The sequence below is a fragment of the Mytilus californianus genome, unplaced genomic scaffold, assembly GCF_021869535.1.
Source record: "Mytilus californianus isolate M0D057914Y unplaced genomic scaffold, xbMytCali1.0.p SCAF_1, whole genome shotgun sequence".
Lineage (NCBI taxonomy): Eukaryota > Metazoa > Mollusca > Bivalvia > Mytilida > Mytilidae > Mytilus > Mytilus californianus.
In genome coordinates, this window is record NW_026262581.1 from 8,545,811 (window position 1) to 8,568,733 (window position 22,923).

General features: G+C 32.0%; 1 protein-coding gene across 1 annotated transcript; it reads right to left on the bottom strand.

The window, feature by feature from the left end:
* Positions 1-3,364: 3,364 nt before the first annotated feature.
* On the bottom strand, positions 3,365-21,952 carry LOC127698716 (uncharacterized). The gene is made up of 9 exons (XM_052202342.1): positions 21,769-21,952; positions 17,902-18,127; positions 16,992-17,299; positions 16,022-16,156; positions 14,451-14,549; positions 13,089-13,309; positions 11,142-12,317; positions 9,154-9,406; positions 3,365-5,596 (listed from the first exon to the last, which is right to left on the bottom strand). Exons 1-9 carry the CDS (start codon positions 21,928-21,930, stop codon positions 5,075-5,077), a joined length of 3,102 nt encoding a protein of 1,033 aa, XP_052058302.1. The 5' UTR covers positions 21,931-21,952; the 3' UTR covers positions 3,365-5,074.
* Positions 21,953-22,923: the final 971 nt, after the last annotated feature.

A 22,923-nucleotide genomic window follows, 5' to 3' on the forward strand; every position in this document is an offset into this window, starting at 1 on the left:
ACGGTTAGATGTTGGTCTTGATAATTGACACATTGTCTCATGGTGGGACAAGAGCATCTCAAATTTCATGAGTGTATGTCAAATGATCAACTAGAGGCTCTCAAGAGCCTGTGTCGCTCACCTGTATTTACTGATGCTTTGGAAATCATGTAAAATAAGGTTAAAATCATAATTAATAGTATTAGATATTAGATATTATAATGATATCTAAGATAATAACAAATAAACAGCTGCACCATGAGCGCATGATACGCCCGTCTTCTTGTGTGTGAATTTTTATGCAATAAGCATAAATAGTTTCTGACATACGGCGTGACATGCGAAAACCCCCTTTTTTTCCCCAAAAAACTCAATATCTCTAAAATAAAATTTTGAATCAAAACCAAAAAGTAAACAGATCTTAAGATTAATATAACTAAGAAGTGTGTAAAATTTTAAGCAATAATCATAAATCGTTTTTGAGATATGGCGCGACATGTGAAAACCCCCCTTTTAAAAAAAAAATCAATATCTCAAAAATAAAATTTTGAATCAAAACCAAAACGTATACAGATCTTTAGATTAATATAACTAAGAAGTGTGTAAAATTTTAAGCAATAATCATAAATCGTTTTTGAGATACGGCGTGACATGTGAAAAACCCCTCCCCCTTTTTTTACAAAATACTCAATAACTCAAAAATAAAATTTTGAATCATCACCAAAAAGTATACAGATTTTAAGGTTAATATAACTAAGAAGAGTGTAAAGTTTTAAGCAATAATCATAAACTGTTTTTGAGATACGGCGCGTTATGTGAAAAACCCCTCCCCCTTTTTTAACATAATACTCAACATCTCTAAAATAAAATTTTGAATCATCACCAAAAAGTATACAGATCTTGAGATTAATATAACTAAGAAGTGTGTAAAGTTTTAAGCAATAATCATAAATTGTTTTTGAGATACGGCGTGACATGTGAAAAAAACCACACACCTGTTTTAGTTACTAAGTCCCGTAACTCAAAAAGTTTTAATCTTATTTTCACCAAAAAGTATACAGATCGTTTGACCATCATAAGAAACAACTATGTTAAGTTTCATGAAATTTGGATAAGTCATTCTCAAGTTACGGTGCGACATGTTTACGCCGGACAGACAGACGGACAGACAGACGGACGGACGCCGGACATTTGTATACCATAATACGTCCTGTCAAAAATTTGACGGGTGTATAAAAACTGCAAAATTTCCTTAAAATTACCAATTCAGGGGCAGCAACCCAACAACGGGTTGTCAGATTTGTCTGAAAATTTCAGGGCAGATTGATCTTGACCAGATAATCAGTTTTAGATTTATTCTAAATGCTTCGGTTTCAGAGATATAAGCCAAAATCTACATTTTACCCCTATGTTCTATTTTTAGCCATGGCGCCCATCTTGGTTGGTTGGGGGGGTCATCAGACACATTTTTTAAACTAAATACCCTAATGATGATTGTGGCCAAGTTTGGTTAAATTCGTCTCAGTGGTTTCAGAGGAGAAGATTTTTGTAAAAGCTAACAACGACGGACGACGACGCCGGACGCCGGACGCCGGATGCCAAGTGACGCCTCCAGGTGAGCTAAAAAGTCATGTCTACATGACAAGTAAGTGATGAACAAGAAGAAATATGTAAAGAACAAGAACAAGTATGTAAAGAACAAGGATAAGAACATGAAGAATAAAGGTTAATAACTAATAAATAGACTCATCCAATGGATTTGTTCATATTTGAATTTTTGTAGATCTTGTATTGCTGATCATTTTTTCTGTTTTCAGTTTCTACTTATGTAGTAAAATTTTCAAAATAATCATGTTTACAGTTTCAACCTATCTTTTCTGGAAAAAAACTTGAAAATTAGTCAAAAATTGTTATTTAGTGGCAATAACTCCTATAAGAAATTTTCCAAAGATTTCAGTCATTTTGACATTTTTGTAGATCTTGTATAGCTTATCATATCTGCTGTTCATAGTTTCTACCTTTCTTTTATAGTTTATATGTAAAACCTCCTATATTAGTCAAAACTCGTAATTTACAGGCAATAACTCCTATTATTAGTCATCCAATGGGTTCAAATATGGGTTTTTTTTGTAGATCTTGTATTACTGAATATTTTTGCTGTTAAGAATTTCTTCAAATCCAATATAGTTTTCAAGATAATAAATAAAAACTTGTGAATTAGTAAAAAATCCCCTTTTAAAATTTTTTGACCACAACAGACACCAAGTGATGGCAATAGCTCACATGGACCTTTGAACCAGTTGAGCTAATAAAAGGAGACATGAATTATATGTCAATTAGACAGCAACCTGACAACGATCATAAAAAAAACCCACTTAAGGCAACATACAGTCTTAAACAATATACAAGGGTTAATACAAAATGTCAAGCTCCAAATAATGAAAAACATTTAGATATGACATAGGACAATTACTGACAGGCACATGAATATGTGCAGGAGTAAAACTAGGTTTGTTGTTATGTCAACCCTCTCATTTTTTTAATCTGGGCAGTAGATTAATAAAACATACATAAAATAATATACAAACTTAAACCAGGACAGGAAAAGCACTTAACCTTATTATTTTAATTTGACCAATTTAACTGAGTCAGGTTTCAGTCATGCTCATTTTTAGGATAGTCATGTTTACACTATTTTGAGAATAAAATTCACAATTTATGTTTAAATAAAGGAACAGAGTACCAATGTTCCCTGCTTGGTACATATTTTATCTATACGGGCAATAACTAAAAAACATTTTAGTCACTGATGATAAAAGTATAATAAAATCAGGCAAGAATTGTACACGTAAGAGCGCTTACGAAGCAATTTGGACATAATTAATATTTCCAAGAGGCAGAACTCTTTTAAAAATAGTTGATCGTCACTGATTTTCAAATTTGTTAGAGAAATTGCTGAAATAAACCTCTGATATAAGTTGGATAAAAATATGACAAGAATTGTACATGTGAGATCTCTTACAATGCAATTTTCCAAACTTATCAGAGACATTGCTGATCTAAACATTTGATATAAGTTTGATAAAAATCTGACAAGAATTGTACAGGTGACAGGCAGAGTGCTTACAAGGCCTGACAGACATTATTTCTATTTCCCCTGCAATGCGTTGCACGGGGACAATAAATACACCAATTCAATTTCTTAATTATTTACTGACTATTTTCCACTACATTTAATATCTAACTTGAAGAAGATTTGAATTTTCAAATTTTTACTGAATTAATTTAAGCATGCATACTGTATATAATATTAAAAATCATGGCATCATGGCAGTATTCCAGCAAACACTCATTATGTATAAAGATACACCATAAAAAAAAATAGTCATCAAAGGAAATTTAACTAAATCAATTAACAATTACAAATTGATTGTAAAAAATATGATATCTATATTAACGTATACTGTATATATTAATGATCTAAAATTTATACTAAAACTTGTAGAAGGAAAGGCATACAAATATTGCATTTAATATTTAACAGATTAAATATGATATTGATACTGAACAATTTATCATAAAAATTATATGTGGAGAAAAAATATGTTTTCAATTGAAATCAACAATATATAACCTTTTAACTTCAGAATATTTGATGATTTTATTCTTTAATTTTTAATAGGTTTCATTGCACTAATACTGGAGAATATGGTCCTGAATTAAATATTATCTTGTATGTAACTTGCTCATGTAGATAACATTTTTTGAGAAATAAAATTCACTAATATTTGTGCAATAACCCTTTTTTATAATGCAATTATAATATTTTTAACCAGATTATATTGTTTTTCAAACAATTGCAATATACAGTCACCGACAGTTTGGAGTCTTTTTTCAACTCCATAATGTGTTTTCGTTCAGTGTAATACTTCCAACTTTCTAAATGATGCGCAAAATAGTTATATCACCACTGTTTTGCAGTTTGGTCTAGCAAAGCAAAAATAGCAGAATTAAAAAATTTATATTTGCAAACCTAAAAAATTAAAAGCACTAGTTTGTAATCAGCACATATATTGATCAATCTCATATGGTTCTAGAAATATACTGCAGAATATTAAAAATTAGATAAATTGAAAGCACTAGTAGGACACATTTTAACATAATATACTTTTCTGTAAAGGAATCTGAACAGGAGTCCATGCGTCAATGCAGTGTTAAAGTCTTGTTGAAATATTCAAGTATATAAAATAAACATTTAAAAGATATCAAATAGATGGAAAATTCTTTTTTGGAAAAGTAAAGTTTTTTTTGGTGATCCTGAAAGACAACTAAATCTACTGCTTTTGTTTGGTTTTGATTAACACTGATATACCTACATTATGTCAAAGGAAGTTTGTGTGGGAATGTTTTATATTCTGATAGACTAATTCACTATCTACATGTAGATGGACTTGCTAAATATATCTAGCCATGAATACCCAGGTGTTCTCCCAAATATTTTCAAATAACACCATGGGATTTAAATAAGTTTCCTTTAAATAATAGCACCAAATTAATAAAAAACTCTTTTCAGATAGCACCATGTTACCATAGTGCCATAAGGCCCTAGGGAGAACAATGTAATAATCCTTTGTTAAAAAAAGGGAGATAATCTGTCAATATTTTCTGACTAATGGTAGGAATACCAAGACCTATTTATAATTCTTGGCATTGCAGTGTTTAGAAAGTTTCAGGTAGATCTAAATGTGTACCCTAAGCACAAATGTAATTTGTTAATAATTTGCCAAGCTTTGAGTCAATTTTCAATTATCAAAATTTTAAATTGCATCTTATAAGGTATTTTCATGTTAAAATTGATCATGCAATAATCATGTGTATAAGAAAAATTTAAATCTAAAATGCTGTAAACAATTTTGCATAAGTTAAATTTACACATGTTAACCATATGCATGCATACCTTTGTCCTCTTAAAATTAAATGATTGCATTTCTTTTTCATTGCATAGTAAATAAAGAGTTAAAATGTAGCTTATCTGGAAATCTGCATAACAAAAATTAGGCTGTATTTTAAAGTCAAAACGGTTGAAAACTAAAAATCACATAGCTGCTTGAGTAATTCTGCTATAAATCTGGGGAGAAATGTCTAAATTGTCTATTCCTGTATAAAGTTGAGAAAAATCTGAACATTCAAGATCATAACTAAAGCTATCTAGCCACTTGGCAGCAGTTACTTCATCTTTTAGTTCAAGACTATGTGACATAACATCATGCCAAGTCTTAACCAATGATGTGATATTCTCATCTATGGGCACTGAGGGGAGACAACTCTGTATATCAACACCTCTCAGATATTCTGAGAAATGCCTAAGATTTGTAATGCTATGTTGCTTGATCTGTCTACTGAATGCATTCTCTTGACTCCATAATTCCCACATCAAAATACCAAGACTGTATATATCATGTTTATTCTCATAAATGGTCAGGTCTGTGTGTGTCATTATATCAGCTGAGAAATGAACATAGTCTGCAACACAGGTTATGTCAGGACTGAACCAGGATTTGTCTAACAATGTGGGACATGATATGTTCACCAGTACAACTTTACCGTCTTTGTCAATCTGAAAATAAAAAAATATTCAGTCACATGGGAACTATTATCACTTAAAATAATATATAGTAATAAATGAGTCACAAAAAACTCCAAACAAAATGTATGTCAGTCTTTTCTGCCTCCTATCTCAACCTTAAATCATTTATAACCTTGCCAAAAAATATTTAGAAATAGCATTTTATGTCCTTGTATTTCAACGGTTGATCAAATTGACCTAAATCCATTGAAAAAGTTACTGGAAATTGCTAAGGATCGGTCACAGTCCCAAAGTATAAGATTTTTAGGGAAAATCTATGTCAGGCTTGGTGAAAACATGAAAATATAAAATGGAAAGAATAGCAACACATACCATAATTGTTTATTTCTTCCTCATACAACACATACTGTAATGTTTTCCTTCTTGCTCATTAAACACATTCCGTAATGTTTTCCTTCTTGCTCATACGACACATTCCGTAATGTTTTCCTTCTTGCTCATACAACACATATAATGTTTTCCTTCTTGCTCATACAACACATACTGTAATGTTTTCCTTCTTGCTCATACAACACATTCCGTAATGTTTTCCTTCTTGCTCATACAACACATACCGTAATGTTTTCCTTCTTGCTCATACGACACATTCCGTAATGTTTTCCTTCTTGCTCATACAACACATATAATGTTTTCCTTCTTGCTCATACAACACATACTGTAATGTTTTCCTTCTTGCTCATACAACACATTCCGTAATGTTTTCCTTCTTGCTCATACAACACATACCGTAATGTTTTCCTTCTTGCTCATACAACACATATAATGTTTTCCTTCTTGCTATACAACACATACCTTAATGGTTTCCGTTTTGCTCATACAATACATACCCTAATGGTTTCCTTCTTGCTCATACAAAACATACTGTTATGGTTTCCTTCTTGCTCATACAACACATACCTCAATTGTTTCCTTCTTGCTCATACAACACATACCTTAATGGTTTCCTTTTTGCTTATACAATACATACCATAATGGTTTCCTTCTTGCTCATACAACACATACTGTTATGGTTTCCTTCTTGCTCATACATCACATACCATAATTGTTTCTTTCTTACTCATACAACACATACTTCAATTGTTTCCTTCTTGCTCATACAACACATATGGTAATGGTTTCCTTTTTGCTCATACAACACATGTCATAATGGTTTCCTTCTTGCTCATATTACACATACCATAATGGTTTCCTTTTTGCTCATCAACACATATGGTAATGGTTTTCTTTTTGCTCATACAACACACACCATAATGGTTTCCTTTTTGCTCATACAACACACACCATAATGGTTTCCTTTTTGCTCATACAAAACATACAGTAATGGTTTCCTTCTTGCTCATACACCACATATCATAATGGTTTCCTTCTTGTTTACTACACATACCATTATGGTTTCCTTCTTGCTCATACAACACACACCATAATGGTTTCCTTTTTGCTCATACAACACACACCATAACAGTTTCCTTTTTGCTCATACAACACATACAGTAATGCTTTCCTTCTTGCTCATACAACACATACCGTAATGGTTTCCTTTTTGCTTATACAATACATACCATAACGGTTTCCTTCTTGCTCATACAACACATACTGTTATGGTTTCCTTCTTGCTCATACATCACATACCATAATTGTTTCTTTCTTACTCATACAACACATACTTCAATTGTTTCCTTCTTGTTCATACAACACATATGGTGATGGTTTCCTTTTTGCTCATACACCACATATCATAATGGTTTCCTTCTTGTTTACTACACATACCATTATGGTTTCCTTCTTGCTCATACAACACATACCATAATGGTTTCCTTTTTGCTCATACAACACACACCATAATGGTTTCCTTTTTTGCTCATACAACACATACAGTAATGGTTTCCTTCTTGCTCATACAACACATAATGTAATGGTTTCCTTTTTGCTTATACAATACATACCATAATGGTTTCCTTCTTGCTCATACAAGACATACTGTTATGGTTTCCTTCTTGCTCATACATCACATACCATAATTGTTTCTTTCTTACTCATACAACACATACTTCAATTGTTTCCTTCTTGCTCATACAACACATATGGTAATGGTTTCCTTTTTGCTCATACACCACATATCATAATGGTTTCCTTCTTGTTTACTACACATACCATTATGGTTTCCTTCTTGCTCATACAACACACACCATAATGGTTTCCTTTTTGATCATACAACACACACCATAACAGTTTCCTTTTTGCTCATACAACACATACAGTAATGCTTTCCTTCTTGCTCATACAACACATACCGTAATGGTTTCCTTTTTGCTTATACAATACATACCATAATGGTTTCCCTACTTGCTCATACAACACATACTGTTATGGTTTTCTTCTTGCTCATACATCACATACCATAATTGTTTCTTTCTTACTCATACAACACATACTTCAATTGTTTCCTTCTTGTTCATACAACACATATCATAATGGTTTCCTTCTTGTTCATACAACACATACCATAGATAATCATACAACACGTACTGTAATTGGGTCCTTTTTATGCCCCAGCAACTAAAAGTTGGGGGGCATATTGTTATACCCCTGTCCGTCTGCCGTCCCATTATGGGTAGATAGTTAATCTACATAACTCCTCCTACAGTTTGAATGCTAGGAAGTTTTCACTATGCTAGCTGTCTGAACATATATTGAAGGTGTGCATGTGGTCAGGGTTTTGATTTTTATTAATATTTGCTTTTGGGAGATAGTTGAACTTTGTCATTTTGGAGTATATACTCGCATAAGAGGTGCATAGAGTTTCCGGATAACTCCTCCTACAGTGAACCATAGATCTATGTGCTCCCATGCTCAACTTTGTGTATTTTAAAATAACACTTTGCATCTGCGGGGGCATCATTTGTGTCTCCCAGACACAATAATATCTCAAAGAAAGTCCTACATTGACTTCGTTATAATACAGATACTTCAGAGGAGTGTGGGGGCATCACTTTGTCTAGTTTTCTCTTATGATACATACCATAACTCTTTCAGTTTTGCTCTCCTGATATCTACCATAATTGTTTCCTGATGAATACTATAATTGGTTTCTTTTTGCCAAGATTGACAATGTTTTTTCAAGGGGTAACAATCTGCTCTATCACCTTATCAGATATGTGTTATTTAATTTATTATACTGAACGTCCTGCCATTACGGTCTTTACAAATTGTAAATTGAAAGTAACTAACTCTGACGTCATGTACATAACAACTTGACAGTTATTAGAAAAATAACAAAAGTGAAGCAAGATGCATTTATTTTTTGTTGACAGTTTGTGAAAAAGGTCTGAGGTTGAAACACAGAATTTGAACATTGTCTTTTATATTATTGATGCAAATTCAATTCACTGTCTTATAAATTATTGATTTTTCTATTGGTCTGCACGAGGGGGTGACCTTTAAAAAATTGTCTCCCGCTGAGCCATAGGATAGAATATATTGTCTCCCTCATATTAACCAGTCAAAATCTGGCATTTTAATGTACATACCATAATTGTATCCTGACATAGATCAATATACACAAGACCTCTCTGATGCAAATATTTCAGTCCTTCTGTTACTTGACTCAGGATATGGAAGTAGAACTTCAATTTAGTATCATCATACTCCTTATACTGTTTTTCTTTGATAAACCGTCTTAGACTTTGTCTTGGACGTTGGAAACATTGCCAGACATGCATGTTATGTTTTACAAATGTTTCCACAATAATAATTTGACGCTTATCATGCTTATTGGTCTTCCTGTCAAATAAAAATAATGTTTCTTAAATGTGATGGTATACTATAATCGGGGAGATCAAAATAAATCATTTTTTAGTGTCCATTGGATGTTGGATGTGTACTAATATATATTTATAGTCATTATTTTTTATTAGTTATTTGCTTTGAACTAGCATTCGGTAAAGTTCTGAGAGTACTCTTAGTGTCTTTTGTGTTTTTGTTATGTTTTGGGTTTTTTTTTTCAGTGTTTTGTATCAATCTGATGAGTTTCAATTAATTTTTATAGTTTGTTTTTATGTTTTACTATGACACCATAGCCACAGGTTAGGGGGAGGGTTTGGCACCAGTAAACATATTTAACCCTGCTAAATTATTTATGTGCCTGTCCCAAGTAAGGAGCCTGTAATTCAGTGTTTGTGGTTTATTGCTGTGTATCATATATGTTTTTATTTTATTGTTTTGTTCATAATTCAGGCTGTTAGTTTTCTTGTTTGAATTGTTTTACATTTGTCCTTTCAGGGCCTTTTCAAGCTTACTTTGCAGTATGGGCTTTGCTCATTATTGAAGGCTGTATGGTGACCTATAGTTGTTAACTTCTATGTCATTTGGTCTGGTCTCTGGTAGAAAGTTGTCTCATTGGCAATCAAACCATATCTTCTTATTTTTATTTTGACTTCACTTGAAATGGAAAATAACTCTAAGATAGTATGTGCCTTTCCAATACAAAATCAATGTAAACACTACTTCCTTTTCTTTTAACAGATTTGACTGCATTTAAGTAAAGAAGGTGACGAGGAACCTTAGGGATCCTGTACTGGAAATCAACTATAAGTAAGTAAGTAAAAAAAAATAATTCAATAAAGAAAAATTCTATTAAATATTTATACAGAATATAGAAAATAAACTGTTATCACAAAGATATGTCTCACCTTTTTGTAATTTTGATAATGCAAATGTTGAAATTAAAATAGCAATACTTTAACATGTAAGTTATGCAAGTATTCAAAGTTGATGAACCATGACTGTAGGTACATGGCTAAACAATCTCCATGGAATGAGATGTGCCAATGCTAGTACAACTGCATACCAAATACCATTGACTTATTGTAAGTCGTTCCCTTTAAACAAACCTAAACACAAACATTAACTTGTAAACTATGTAAAAGTTTCAAAGTCAATGAACCATGATCAGGGGTGGGGCTATATAATCTCCATGGAAACGATACTTGCAAATGCCAATAAATTTGCATACCAAATATCATTGACTTAACATAAGCAGTTCATTTTCAACTGATCTAATCACAAACTAATACATGTAAACTAAGCAAAGTTTCAAAGTAAATAGACCATTACTGAGGGGGCGGGGCCAAATATTCTCCATGGAAATGAGATGTGCTAACGCTTATACAACTGAACACCAATTAACATTGGCCTACCACTAATGGTTCCCCCTTGAACTGACCTAATCACAAACTAATACATGTTAACTTAGCAAAATTTTCAAAGTCTATAGACCATGACTAAGGGGGCGGAGCCAAATAATCTCCATGGAAATGAGATATGCCAATGCTTATACAACTGCATACCAAATATCATTGACCTACCACTAGTGGTTCACCATGAACTAGACCTAATCACAAACTAATACATTGTTGACGCTGCCGCTGCCGTTGCCGCCGACGCCGGAAACAGCATACCTATGTCTTGCTTTTTGACTCCGTCAAGGCGAGACAAAAACGATTGTGACAATATATACCTGTAGTATCTCTCTTCCTTTTGGTACTGTTTAATCATGTCAATATTAATGGCCATTTGAGTTTGTCTTATTGCAACCAGCTCATTATTCTTCTTTGTATCTCTTGCTAAAACTATTTTTGTCAGGACCCCTTTTGAGAGGACATCTGTCATTTCAAATCTGTCCAATGACTCAAAATGCAAATTTTGTGGAAGGAACATCATATTGAAATATTCTACATTCTTGAGCAGAACTTCAACTGTTGCCATTGAAGCATGCCATGTAGCACTGAACGGTTCTGAATGATCATAGGCACTTTCATTCAACATGGAAAGTTTTCTATCAATCTGTTCAATGACTTTCTGTTTCTGGTGGTCAATATATTGGTACAAGACCGATAACTGTGATCCGAAACAGGAATCAATCACCATCTTCTCTGTCATTTTATTGATGACATTTTGTGTATATTCTTTAATTACTTTGTCTTTGTCATTACCTTTCTCGAAGCTCCTCGTTAACATTTCATTTTTAATCACATTACCAAGGTGTCTTAGACCCCAATATGGAAGTCTGACAATAGCACCAATCAGAAACACTGGAGTTAATGCAACACTCAGAATAACTTTCAATCCCAGATTGAGGTTGGTGTATCGATCTGTTATAATGTCTGGTACAAGTGGAATTTTCTCCTCCAATGGTGATTCAGCCTCACCTGTATCACCTCGCCAAGTGTTCCTGAATAATTTCTCAACTCGAAATAACTGAGCTTCAAAATCTGGAAATTTTTCATTAAACTTTTTTAAAAGCTGCTTGCCTATATCTTCAAGTTGTTTTTGTTCTTCTTCCCAAGTTTTCATATGTTTCGATATCCCATCATACACTCTTGACCTTATAATAACTGACACATCCTGGAAACTCTTTTGATAAAATTCAGGATCAGTAGCCTTCAAATTACATAAATCCTTCTTGACATCTTCAGTTCTTAAATATTTTGATAAAGAATCTGCTATTTTACTTAGACTTGATTTCAAACCTGATTTTTGGTGCTCAAAGAATTCATTCACCTCTGCCTTCAATGACTTCATCCTACTGTTAACTTCAGTTTGTTGTCTCTGAGCTTCCTCTACACTGATTGTACTTTTCTGAATATTGTTCTCAATGCAAGTCATGCAGTTGTTCAGGAAATCAAACAACTTGCTGAAAAAGACATAAATGTTGAGGAATTCATAACTAACAGTTACAGGTTGTTTTCTCAGACAATAATTACTTTGTCTTGTCCTTAGTCTAAATTGTTACCCTAAGCCTCTAACTTCAGGTAACAGTTTGGTGTTCAGGTTCAACAAAACAGATGTTTTCCTTGAATGGAGTCAATAACTGTGTACTGATGGGCAACAACATTAGAATTTGTCAGAAGACTTCATCGGTTTACATGCTATTCATTGATAACTCCAGCATATGTTTCATCAATGTAGCAGTTATCAATAAATATCAAAGAGTAACACTAGGAATAGTAATAAAAGTCCTTTTCTTTTAATATGCTTACTGAGTATTTCCAAGTGTTTTATAAGGATTTTTGTCTATGTACATACCACCACCATCATTCTTTTTTCATATATCAAATATCAATTATACTATAAGCATAATGTTCAGTTCATATCAATGATTGATGTCAACTGAGACAATTAGTATGATACAACTGTTACAGCATTTAATGACTTTTCAGAAAATTTTGCTTGTTAAAATGATTTACACAAAATAGCCAACTAATGAAAAAAGAGTGATAAATGAAATATATGGATTTTTATTTTACCAATGATCCAGTGCGATGTCAATAATTCATTATCTTTGACTAATGACTGTGCTTACCCTGTTGATGTTGTTAATGTATAATATGTTCGAATAACCCAGTGCTTACATTATCAATGAAATTCACATATTATATTTTTCTATAAATGACCCAGTGCTTACCCTGTTGATGTTGTTAATAGCTGATCCCTACTTGGAGGTAGGAGATTGATGATGCCCTGCAATATTTTTTCAAATCTTCCAACAATTAGTCCATCCTTCTGGATCCAGAGAGCTTCCTTTGTTGATAATGTGTATAAATGTGACGACTGAAATCCAATCCAAACTTTCTTTAATTTCTTTAATGCATCTTCGTGAACTGATTTTCTTTCATCAATAGGAACCTAATGAATATAGAAAAAACGGCAGGCATAATTTCCTTCCTAAACTAAGTTCCATTCAATGTACACAGTTAAATCCAATCTTATCAGATTTTAATACTATATTATTTTTCAGTCACCTTTACAGAGGAAACAAGTGAAACTGCGAGCTACTGCTCACTGATGATACCCTCGCCCAAATACTTGATGGTAAACAGGAAGTTGTTGAGTGATGAATCTGAAAACGCATCACACGGTATAGCTGACTTATATAAACCCTGAAACCAAATTTCAGAAATCCTTGTATTGTATTTCCTGAGAAAAATGTATCGAAAATTTTCAACTTGGCTATCATGTGTAAAATGATACAAGTGTTCGGTAAACAGGAAGTTGTTGAGTGATGAATCTGAAAATGCATCACAAGTTATAGCTGACATATATAAACCCTGAAACCAAATTTCAGAAATCCTTGTAATGTAGTTCCTGAGAAAGATGCAACGAAAAAATATTCATGGGACGGACGGACTGACAGACGGATGGATGGACTGACGGATGGATGGACTGATGGATGGACGGACGGATTGATGGACAGACAGAGGTAAAACAGTATACCCCCACTTTTTTAAAGAGGGGGTATAATAATTAAACTATCAGAGCTATTTGTTATCATAAACTTTTCTCTCATATAGACAAGTAAAAAGAACACAAATGTATTTTTTAGAAAACTTAAATATGGAAAAAAAGTGTATGGTAAAAGAGGACAACATTTTATCAATTAAACAAGTATATTGAATGAAAGTTATGTTCAGAAACTCCTTACTCTGTAAGCAATACTCCTAGTTCTTGAAACTAAAAATTGGAGGCTTCAAGACTGCAACTTCAACATTGCCCAAGACCTTGAGGTTATGATTTTTTCACATCCTATAGATGTTAATGATACTTTACCAGTTCTTCTTATCATTTTTGAACTAAGGCAAATATATAAACAAAGAAAATGTATGGGTCATAAACTTGAAATGGACTTTTAAGTTAACTCTCAATCTTAGCACCGATGGCCACATCTGGGAGTATGACAGGTATGGCTGGTCATAAAATAAGGTTGTATGAAAGATTTTTGAAAGATTGAAATAATTTTTAATAAATTTGAAAGTATACCCTGACCTACCTGGTCCCATTTATTACATACAAACAAAGTACAGTCCTGCTTGTAATACTTGTTTTCTGTCATGACTCTTTCAGCTATCTCTGCAAGTAACATTTCCAACTGAAATTCAAAAAACAGTTTTCAGTTTTCTCCAATCATAATTTTCTTTCCATGTTTTTATACTACAAAATATTTATTACTGTTATTTGGTTATGTTAACTAGATCAATCTGTTGTCCTTCAGCCAATATTCTATAAAGGGAGAATACTGAGGAATCATTTATTTTGATGGGTACCAACTCTCTTGGTTTGAGAAAAAAATGTATTTTTGTGGATATTTGATTTCTCGGTTTTGCAAAAATCTGCACATAAACCAAATTTGTACTCTGTTGAACATTTAAAATCGTGGTTCACCTGTACCCACATAATCCATGAAATTTGGTATCCCACGAATAATAATGAATCCACAGTAGTTAGGTTTGAGACAGTTTGCCCCTGCGCATAGTTAATAACAGAATTGGTACAGACTTTCTGCACTAAATTATTACATATACTGTGATCAACCTTCTAAAAGGAGAAGATATAACAAGATCTGAAAAAAGCCAATGTTTTTACCCTGTTTTTGCAAAAAATTGTTAAGCTTGAAGGTTTTACTGATAACATAATAGGTTGATATTATCTGGAGACATTAGTGCAAAAAGTTCAGTTTTATTGTCACTATGGTATCATAAACATGTTGAAATAAACTTTCCTGACCTAAAATGGTCATTAAATGCATTATCGTAGCTTTTGTCAAAACTAGACATCAGCTATAGCTTATCCAAGAATAAAATGTTACCCACATAAACATAAGACAACTTGTAGCAAAATAACTTTTTAAAATCTCAAATTCAGGTTACTTTGGATGTTTTTGCAGTTTTGAGTTATAAATTTAACGCTCTAACATTAATATGCAAGACAAAATTTAAAAATATAATACTCATACCTATCTTGTTAAGATAATAACATTAACGGTATCAATTTTTCTGCATATGCATGTTGACAATAAATGTCTCTGTGAGTCTTCAGTGACCTAACTGATGTCATTTTAATATAGGTATAGGAAGAACATTTTATTGGTACTTAGCTTCTAATGAAAATTATGTATGTCATTTTGAAGCAAACCGGATGCCATACACATCTCTTTTGGTTATTTTTGTGGTTGGTTTAAATGTGATTTCATTGGCATATACTTGACATCTCCTTTTATTCACAGTCCTTTGTGTCTTGTCTAGTGGTGTTATCTTTACCTGGACAGCAGTTGTTATTTAGGTCATTAGGACACTGATATAGTAATTTGACAACTATTAAAACAATAACTGTCAAAATATTGTTTATATAAACATGTGATACTACTTCAAGTAGAACACAGACATACTAAATTAATGAAATAATTAATTCAAGACCATAAAATTTGGGATACATGACAGTAGTTATGGATTGAGTTTCTAATGAGGTGACTATCCAGATGTGACAGAGAGTTGAACATATTTCAAACAAAATAAGGGTTAGAAAAAAACATGACAGCCATGATAAATTCACTGAGACACTCACTCTTGTGATCTGTACTCCATCAATTGTGTTGATGATAAAAACAAAAGCCGAGGCTTCCATTATATAATCTAGAACCAACTTCGTCATTTCTGGGGTATCTCCAACACCTGGACTATCCACAATGATCAAACCAGTCTGAAAATAAATCTTATTTATTATACAGTTATCTCCCCTGCTGCCAATTTAACTGCTTATTCAATCTTTATATTTTCATATTTTACGATTTCATATTTACTACAGCTTCAGGAAAATTGGATTCACATGAAAATCTTAACCATAGATTGAATCTTGTAGCTGTCAACTTGCCTTACTTAAAGAACTTTTCTGCTTTTCTGGAGTTTTAAAAATTTTACATGTCAAATCAGAAAATATTTTTAATAAAGCATCAAGTGTTGTCATTTTAAGCATGTAATCTCATAATAAAAAGGCAAAGGTTAAAGTATTTTACACTTAGATTCTAGTTAATATAACTTGTACTTTTAAGTAAAAAGACTAAATCACTAAATAAATATTCAAAACAAAATTTATTAATAGGTGCAGTAAAAGCCATATTTGACCCTCAATATTAGGTCCATTCTTTCAAGATGTGAAGTGGTTCAAGTTCATGCATAAACATATGAGATCATATGGTGAAAAACAATGATTTTTGTTGAGGTTTTTTTATAAAGCATTTACATTTACAACCCAAGTAGGCCAAAAATAGAGATTTTGGTGAAATTTAGGAATAGGAAACATTAGAGTGCAGGGTTTGACAAACTAAATGTTCAAGTCTGGTTACCAAGGTAAAAGTACTGTTAACTTGTAATATAAATAGTAAATTTCTACTACACATCATTCACAGCTGATAATAATTGAAGATTAACACAATTTCAGTATATAATGCACATGCTGTAATAGAAAGTATTAAACATATATCATTTTTTGCTTAATAAAACCCCCATAAATTTTCAAATTGACAGCACGCCATTACCTTCAAAATAGGCAATGGAAACCCTATCTCAGCTTTCTGAAATGAAGATCTCTTCTTTTCTTCATCTCTTTGTTGTACTAGCTGTGAAAGTCTTGTAAAGTCAAAATCTTCCATCTTCTCACTCTCAGAACTGATACTTTCTGGTTTGACTGTATCCCCTTCATCCTCATGTGGATAAAGTGTAGCATAAGGTATCTCAGAGTAAGATATCTCACATATGACACTGGTGTTACTTAATAAAGAGCATGGGAATACTTCCTGGCCTAATAATAAATTAATAAAAGAACTCTTCCCAGCTCCTGTATCTCCTACAAAATGTTCAAAATGAAAATTTACTGTAAAATTCAGATATTTGTGTGCTCATTTATTATTGTGATTGATGAACAGAATAAAATTCCAGTTTATTATTGCAATTTCAGGAAATGATCCATACAATTATGATGTCAAAATTTAAAATGTGAGTTTTAAATTTGCGATACCTATCCTGTTTCAATTTTTAGCTAAAATTTCTGAATTAAGAAATTAAAACGAGTCCAAAATACATATGCCTAAATGAATTATGATGTGTCTGAGTCTAGAACTGTAGATATATGTTTTAGTATATATGCATCAATTAATCTTAAAATAGATTGCTTAACATTTCTTACGAAGAAGAATTTGTTCAAGGTATAATGTACGTATGCATCAGTTGGTCATCATAAATGCATGGGGAAATGTTTTTTATAAAACATTCTCCATAAACATACACGTACATGTACATTGTGTATGATTTTATCTCTAATATCAACATCTAACAAACTCTTTCTATTATTCCAAGAAATTTAACTCAAAAATATTAAAAAGGTCAAATCTGACATTTTAATTTGTACTTCATAATAGTTGAAAAAGCATCCAAAAATATTAATTTTACCTAAAACTAACACTGGACATCTTGATATTTTACCATCCAGTTTTCCCTTCTGTTTCTTCAGCATTTTTAAAACATTAATGTTTTTATATCCTTTACTAACACTTCTGATTAGTGGATCCTCATGAGAATAAAAGTCTAAACTTTTAATAGTTTTCTCATATATTTCCATGAGTTCATGTCTCACTTTAGAATCTTCTTCTGCTGCTACCATTAATTCTTTTATCACCTGTAAATATCATATTCTAAAATGAGGCTTTTCTTTTGCTTTTTTAACAAAGCCATGTTAAGGCCCCTCATAGGGGTGTCCAAGTAATCACATAATCACAAATATTTTGCTAACATAATCACATAATCATTAACTATTTTTTTAAACAAGATAATCAAATAATCAAAAATACAGTCCTAGATTATCAAATTATCAAATAATCATGAAATATTTGGTCTGGTAATCAAATAATCACTATAAAAACGGCCAAGTAATCACATAATCAAAAACCCCATGAGGAGGTTCCATGTTCTAAACATGGGTTATACATGCTGATGTCACAATTAAATTTGCAACATCAGTTATATTTTGAACGATGCTGAATATCAAAATTTACATTTCTGAGAGTTGCTTGCCTTGAAATACAATAAAATCTTTTAAAATGTAAGTCTATTATGATTTGTACACTTTATTAAATCATAAAACACTTGGTTATTTCAGAACATTTTTGTTTCATTAAATCAAAATGGCTGCCTTTCGACTGTGTCTTATAGATATGCTTCAAAAGAAAAAAGTTCTGAATTTTACTACTAGCATCAAAGGATGTCTTTCATGTTATGCTTTATATTCATTTAAACATGAGTAGGCATTATATTTGTCTCTGAAGTCAATATAGAGATATTTACAAATGTAATGCCTATATATCTATGTTAAAAGTTATTCAAATCAGTGGTTGTCGTTTGTTGCTGTATTTCATATTTTTTTTTCGTTCATTGTTTTGTACATAAATCAGGCTGTTAGTTTTCACCTTTGAATTGTTTTACATTTGTCATTTCTTGGCCTTTTATAACTGAAAATGCGGTATGGGGTTAGATCATTGTTGAAGGCCGTACAGTGACCTACAGTTGTTAACTACTATACTGAAGCCATAACCATTTAATGTAAATGTGTTTGTGCTAATAAATTTTGTCTATTGTCTATTGTCTATATCATTTGGTATCTGGTGGAGAGTTGTCTCATTGGCAATCATAGCACATCTTCTTATTTCTATATAGAGCAATCTGCATGTGACGAAAGAATAATATCTTAGGTTTTAATATTTTGAAAATCAATCAATTTTTTTACACCTATGCAGACCATGTCCTTTTCAATTTAAATTTTTCTTTCATAAGACAAAGTAACAATTATGCAGTTTAAAATATTCTCAAAAGATGGTCAGGGGTAAAAAATGCTTGCCTATCTGATAATACACTTGTCTGAAATAATAAATGGTAATGTGCTTCATTATAAGTTATCTACGCTCATATCCTTAGATATGGGTATTTTAACACCCTGAAGTACCCAAGTACATCCTGAGGTGAAACTAAAGAGTGTACAAGGTACTGAAGGGTGTTATAATACCCATATCTACGGATATGAATGTAGATAATGAATTTATGTCTGGTCTTAGTCTGAATCAGGCAATTTCTAGGGAAATTCAGGCGCAAAGTGTAATGTGAAAGCAACGTTTTTTTTATTATTCAAAACAGTTTGATCAAAATTTGGAAATTTGACATATATTTAATGAGGTGTAGGGTACTACTTCCTTTGGTAGAACCTACAGTTAGTCAAATATAAGACGTTTGTAATCCAGAGACAGAGAAACTAGAATAAATCAAATTGGCCCTCAATGTCGCAAGTATTTTGTCATAGACGGCATTACGTCAACCTGGGTCATTTGCACAACTAGGTCAGTAGTTCTGTTCATTGAAGATGTGGAAGCCAAGTGATGCATTTACTAAAATGAATGCCAACGATCGGCATGATAGGATAATATCGTCAGTGAATTACATATTTAATTACATACATCATGGATAATTTACAGAATTTCATTTTTCACTGAGAACAACCACGGAACTAAGGAAAAGGCATGTGAAGTTCCCCGAGGTAATGGGTAGCAACTCCCCCGTATATGGGTTAGCAACACCTGGGGCTATGGGTTTTTTTAACGACGGCCATTAGCCAATCAGAATCCCAGAAATATACTAAGCCAGGGATAAGACAGATATTTATACATGATATGGACTGAGTCACATCTGGCCATACTAAATAATAAAGGGACAGGAAACTAAAGTTATTTTTAAATATCTTTTGTCTCCACAAATTTAGATGTAAATATCTGTTCTGGGGACCATTCCAAACACAGGTCTACTATTTTTGTAACCCTCTTAAGATTGCTTATTGATTTTGATTAAAATTGTGTGACCTTGAGGTGAATGATTGTAGGGTGGCACATGATACTTGCTATTTCCATTTCCATAAATAATCTTATTATAAAATTGTTTTTCTGGTGTCCAAAGTTGGAGAATTTTTCATTATCTCTGGCAAATTTTTAAAATATTTTAATTTTAGACTATGCACTGGTTTAAGATCTTCTTGTCTCCTAACTACATGTAGCTGTCATTAAAAAAAATTATATTGTTGGAAAGAAGACTTTTATGTGGCCTTGTGTATTTTTTTATTTACAAATTCATTGTCAGAAAATTTAAGTTGATGATTTTTATTAAAATGGGGAGGGGGTGAGTCCTATTTTAACGCAAAAAAAATACATTCCCGAGTCCAAATATACCATATACCATGTATACTGTTAAAACGGCAATAGAATATGAAATAAACTTAAAATTGCATTTAGCTGAGGAAAGACCGTGTAATTAACAAGTTTAAGTTACATGTACATTGTATGCAATTTTGTATACTGTCTCAAGTGAATCACTGATAATATCAGCTATTTTTTTGTAATTACTGATCATATAGCACTGATTTTACAGGTATACATTACATTTTTTCATAAATAGATTTTTTTTCTCATCTTTTCTTTTTAAAGAGTACATCTGAATAATCCATAATCTATTTAATTGTTCATCTTTGAGACAATTTATGTACAGGATAATTTTATGCAGTGTAAATTAAGTTTTACAAGCAAATTAGTCATGTGTATGTAGTAAAAAAAATTGAAAATGGAAATGGTACACTGAAAAAAATCTAAATATTGTTGAATATTATTAGAAGTGTCAAGTCCCTTCATGTATTCGTTAATTTTTTTTTCTTTTCTCTGTCAGTAAAGCAAACAGTGTACAACTTGTTTCTCTAATATTAGAGAATAAGACAAGAACAATATTGGATTATCCTATTATTTTTTCTAAATTATCACATATTCTGAATTCAATTCTAAATAATATCTGCTCTTAAATGTTGACAAAAGTAGCCTTACCAAACAAAATTGTACAAAGTCATACATCAGGTTTCTTGGCAGTGCACCGACAGCACTCAAGACAGATATCCAACAAATTCATTTAATACATACATGTACTTATTCTTCTTATTCATCTGAAGTTTTGTTGTCAAAAAACACAACATAGATTTTTTGTAATATAACAGTTGAAATCTAGATTTTTTTTTATTGAACTTTTATGTATAATAATTTGCCTATTATATATGACGCCCCTTCTCACAGGTTTTTGAAAAAAAAATAAGTGTCAGTCGAGGACGCCTACATTATCTAGTACATCTAGCCCCCGTTGTAATATCATGATATCATGAATAAAAATTTGCACAATAGTTTTATTTTTGTTTTTTTTTGGTGAAGGACAAACCGAAAGTAGACCAAGAAAAAAATAATTTACACTTTCTCGGTTTCTCCGATCTTTCAGCAAGTATTTCTTCAGTTCGCATTTTATTTCTTCTAGATCTTTTAAACCAGTAATTTTTATATTTCTTTGCTTGGCAAGTTTCACAGCTGCGGGCAGTTTAAGTTTGTCTATTTCATCGTCATCCAAATTTGCCATGTTTTTTTGTTTATTTAGTTAGTTGTCTCCCCATTTATTGGGTCGAATTTGGTTGGTGTGGCTCTGAGATATCCGGTATGTCGGCACATGAAGTAGCGGGTTGTGTCGCTTCGATTTTTAATAAGTATTTATCGATATGTGGAAATCAATCTCATTTAATCTTTTATAAACAAAAAATGTATAATTAACAAGATTTTAAGAATAACACATTTTATTTTTGTTTTAAAAACTACATATTTTTTTCAAATTATCAAGTAAAGCCGAACGCGTTTAGCATGTTTAGTCTTCCTGAACTAATTAATTTTCGATGGTCGAGTGGTGTGTCACTAGCCTACTAGCCAGTGAAAGACCCGTCTTAATTCCATTTAACTGATAAATTTAACAACACGTCTTACCGTAATCTTAATGATATTTTTTTCGGTGATTAATCATGTGTTCTCTATAGATAGATAGATAGATAAATTTTGATTTCCAATAGAGGACCCATTATGGACATAATCAGTACAGTGATTTTTTTTTTATATTAAACAATTGCAATATAGACAATACACAAGAAAAACAACTCAAAATGAAATATAAATTGAGTTAATAATATATATAGCCATATATATGGCACGCCTGAACCACTTTTATAGATAATCCTAGATTATCTCAGATAAACTAGGATTTTCTCAGATAAACTAAGATTATCTCACTATTTTACATTAAGCGTCAGTTAAACCGGGATTATCTCGATGTCCATGCATGCACCAGAAGCAGCATCACCTATCAAAAAAGAAAAGCAACACGTGAACCTAAGACCGCTGACTGGTCACCAAAAGATTGTTGCTGAATTTTTGTTTGCCTTTGAATTGAAATAATTGACTGTGAATAGAAGGAGATAATGATGAAGTTAAACTACCTTTATTAAAAATATGTAATACCGGTAGTGTGTACATTCTTGCACAAGTCAGTTGAAAGCAATGTTGGATAGGTGTGAATAGAAAAGTGTAT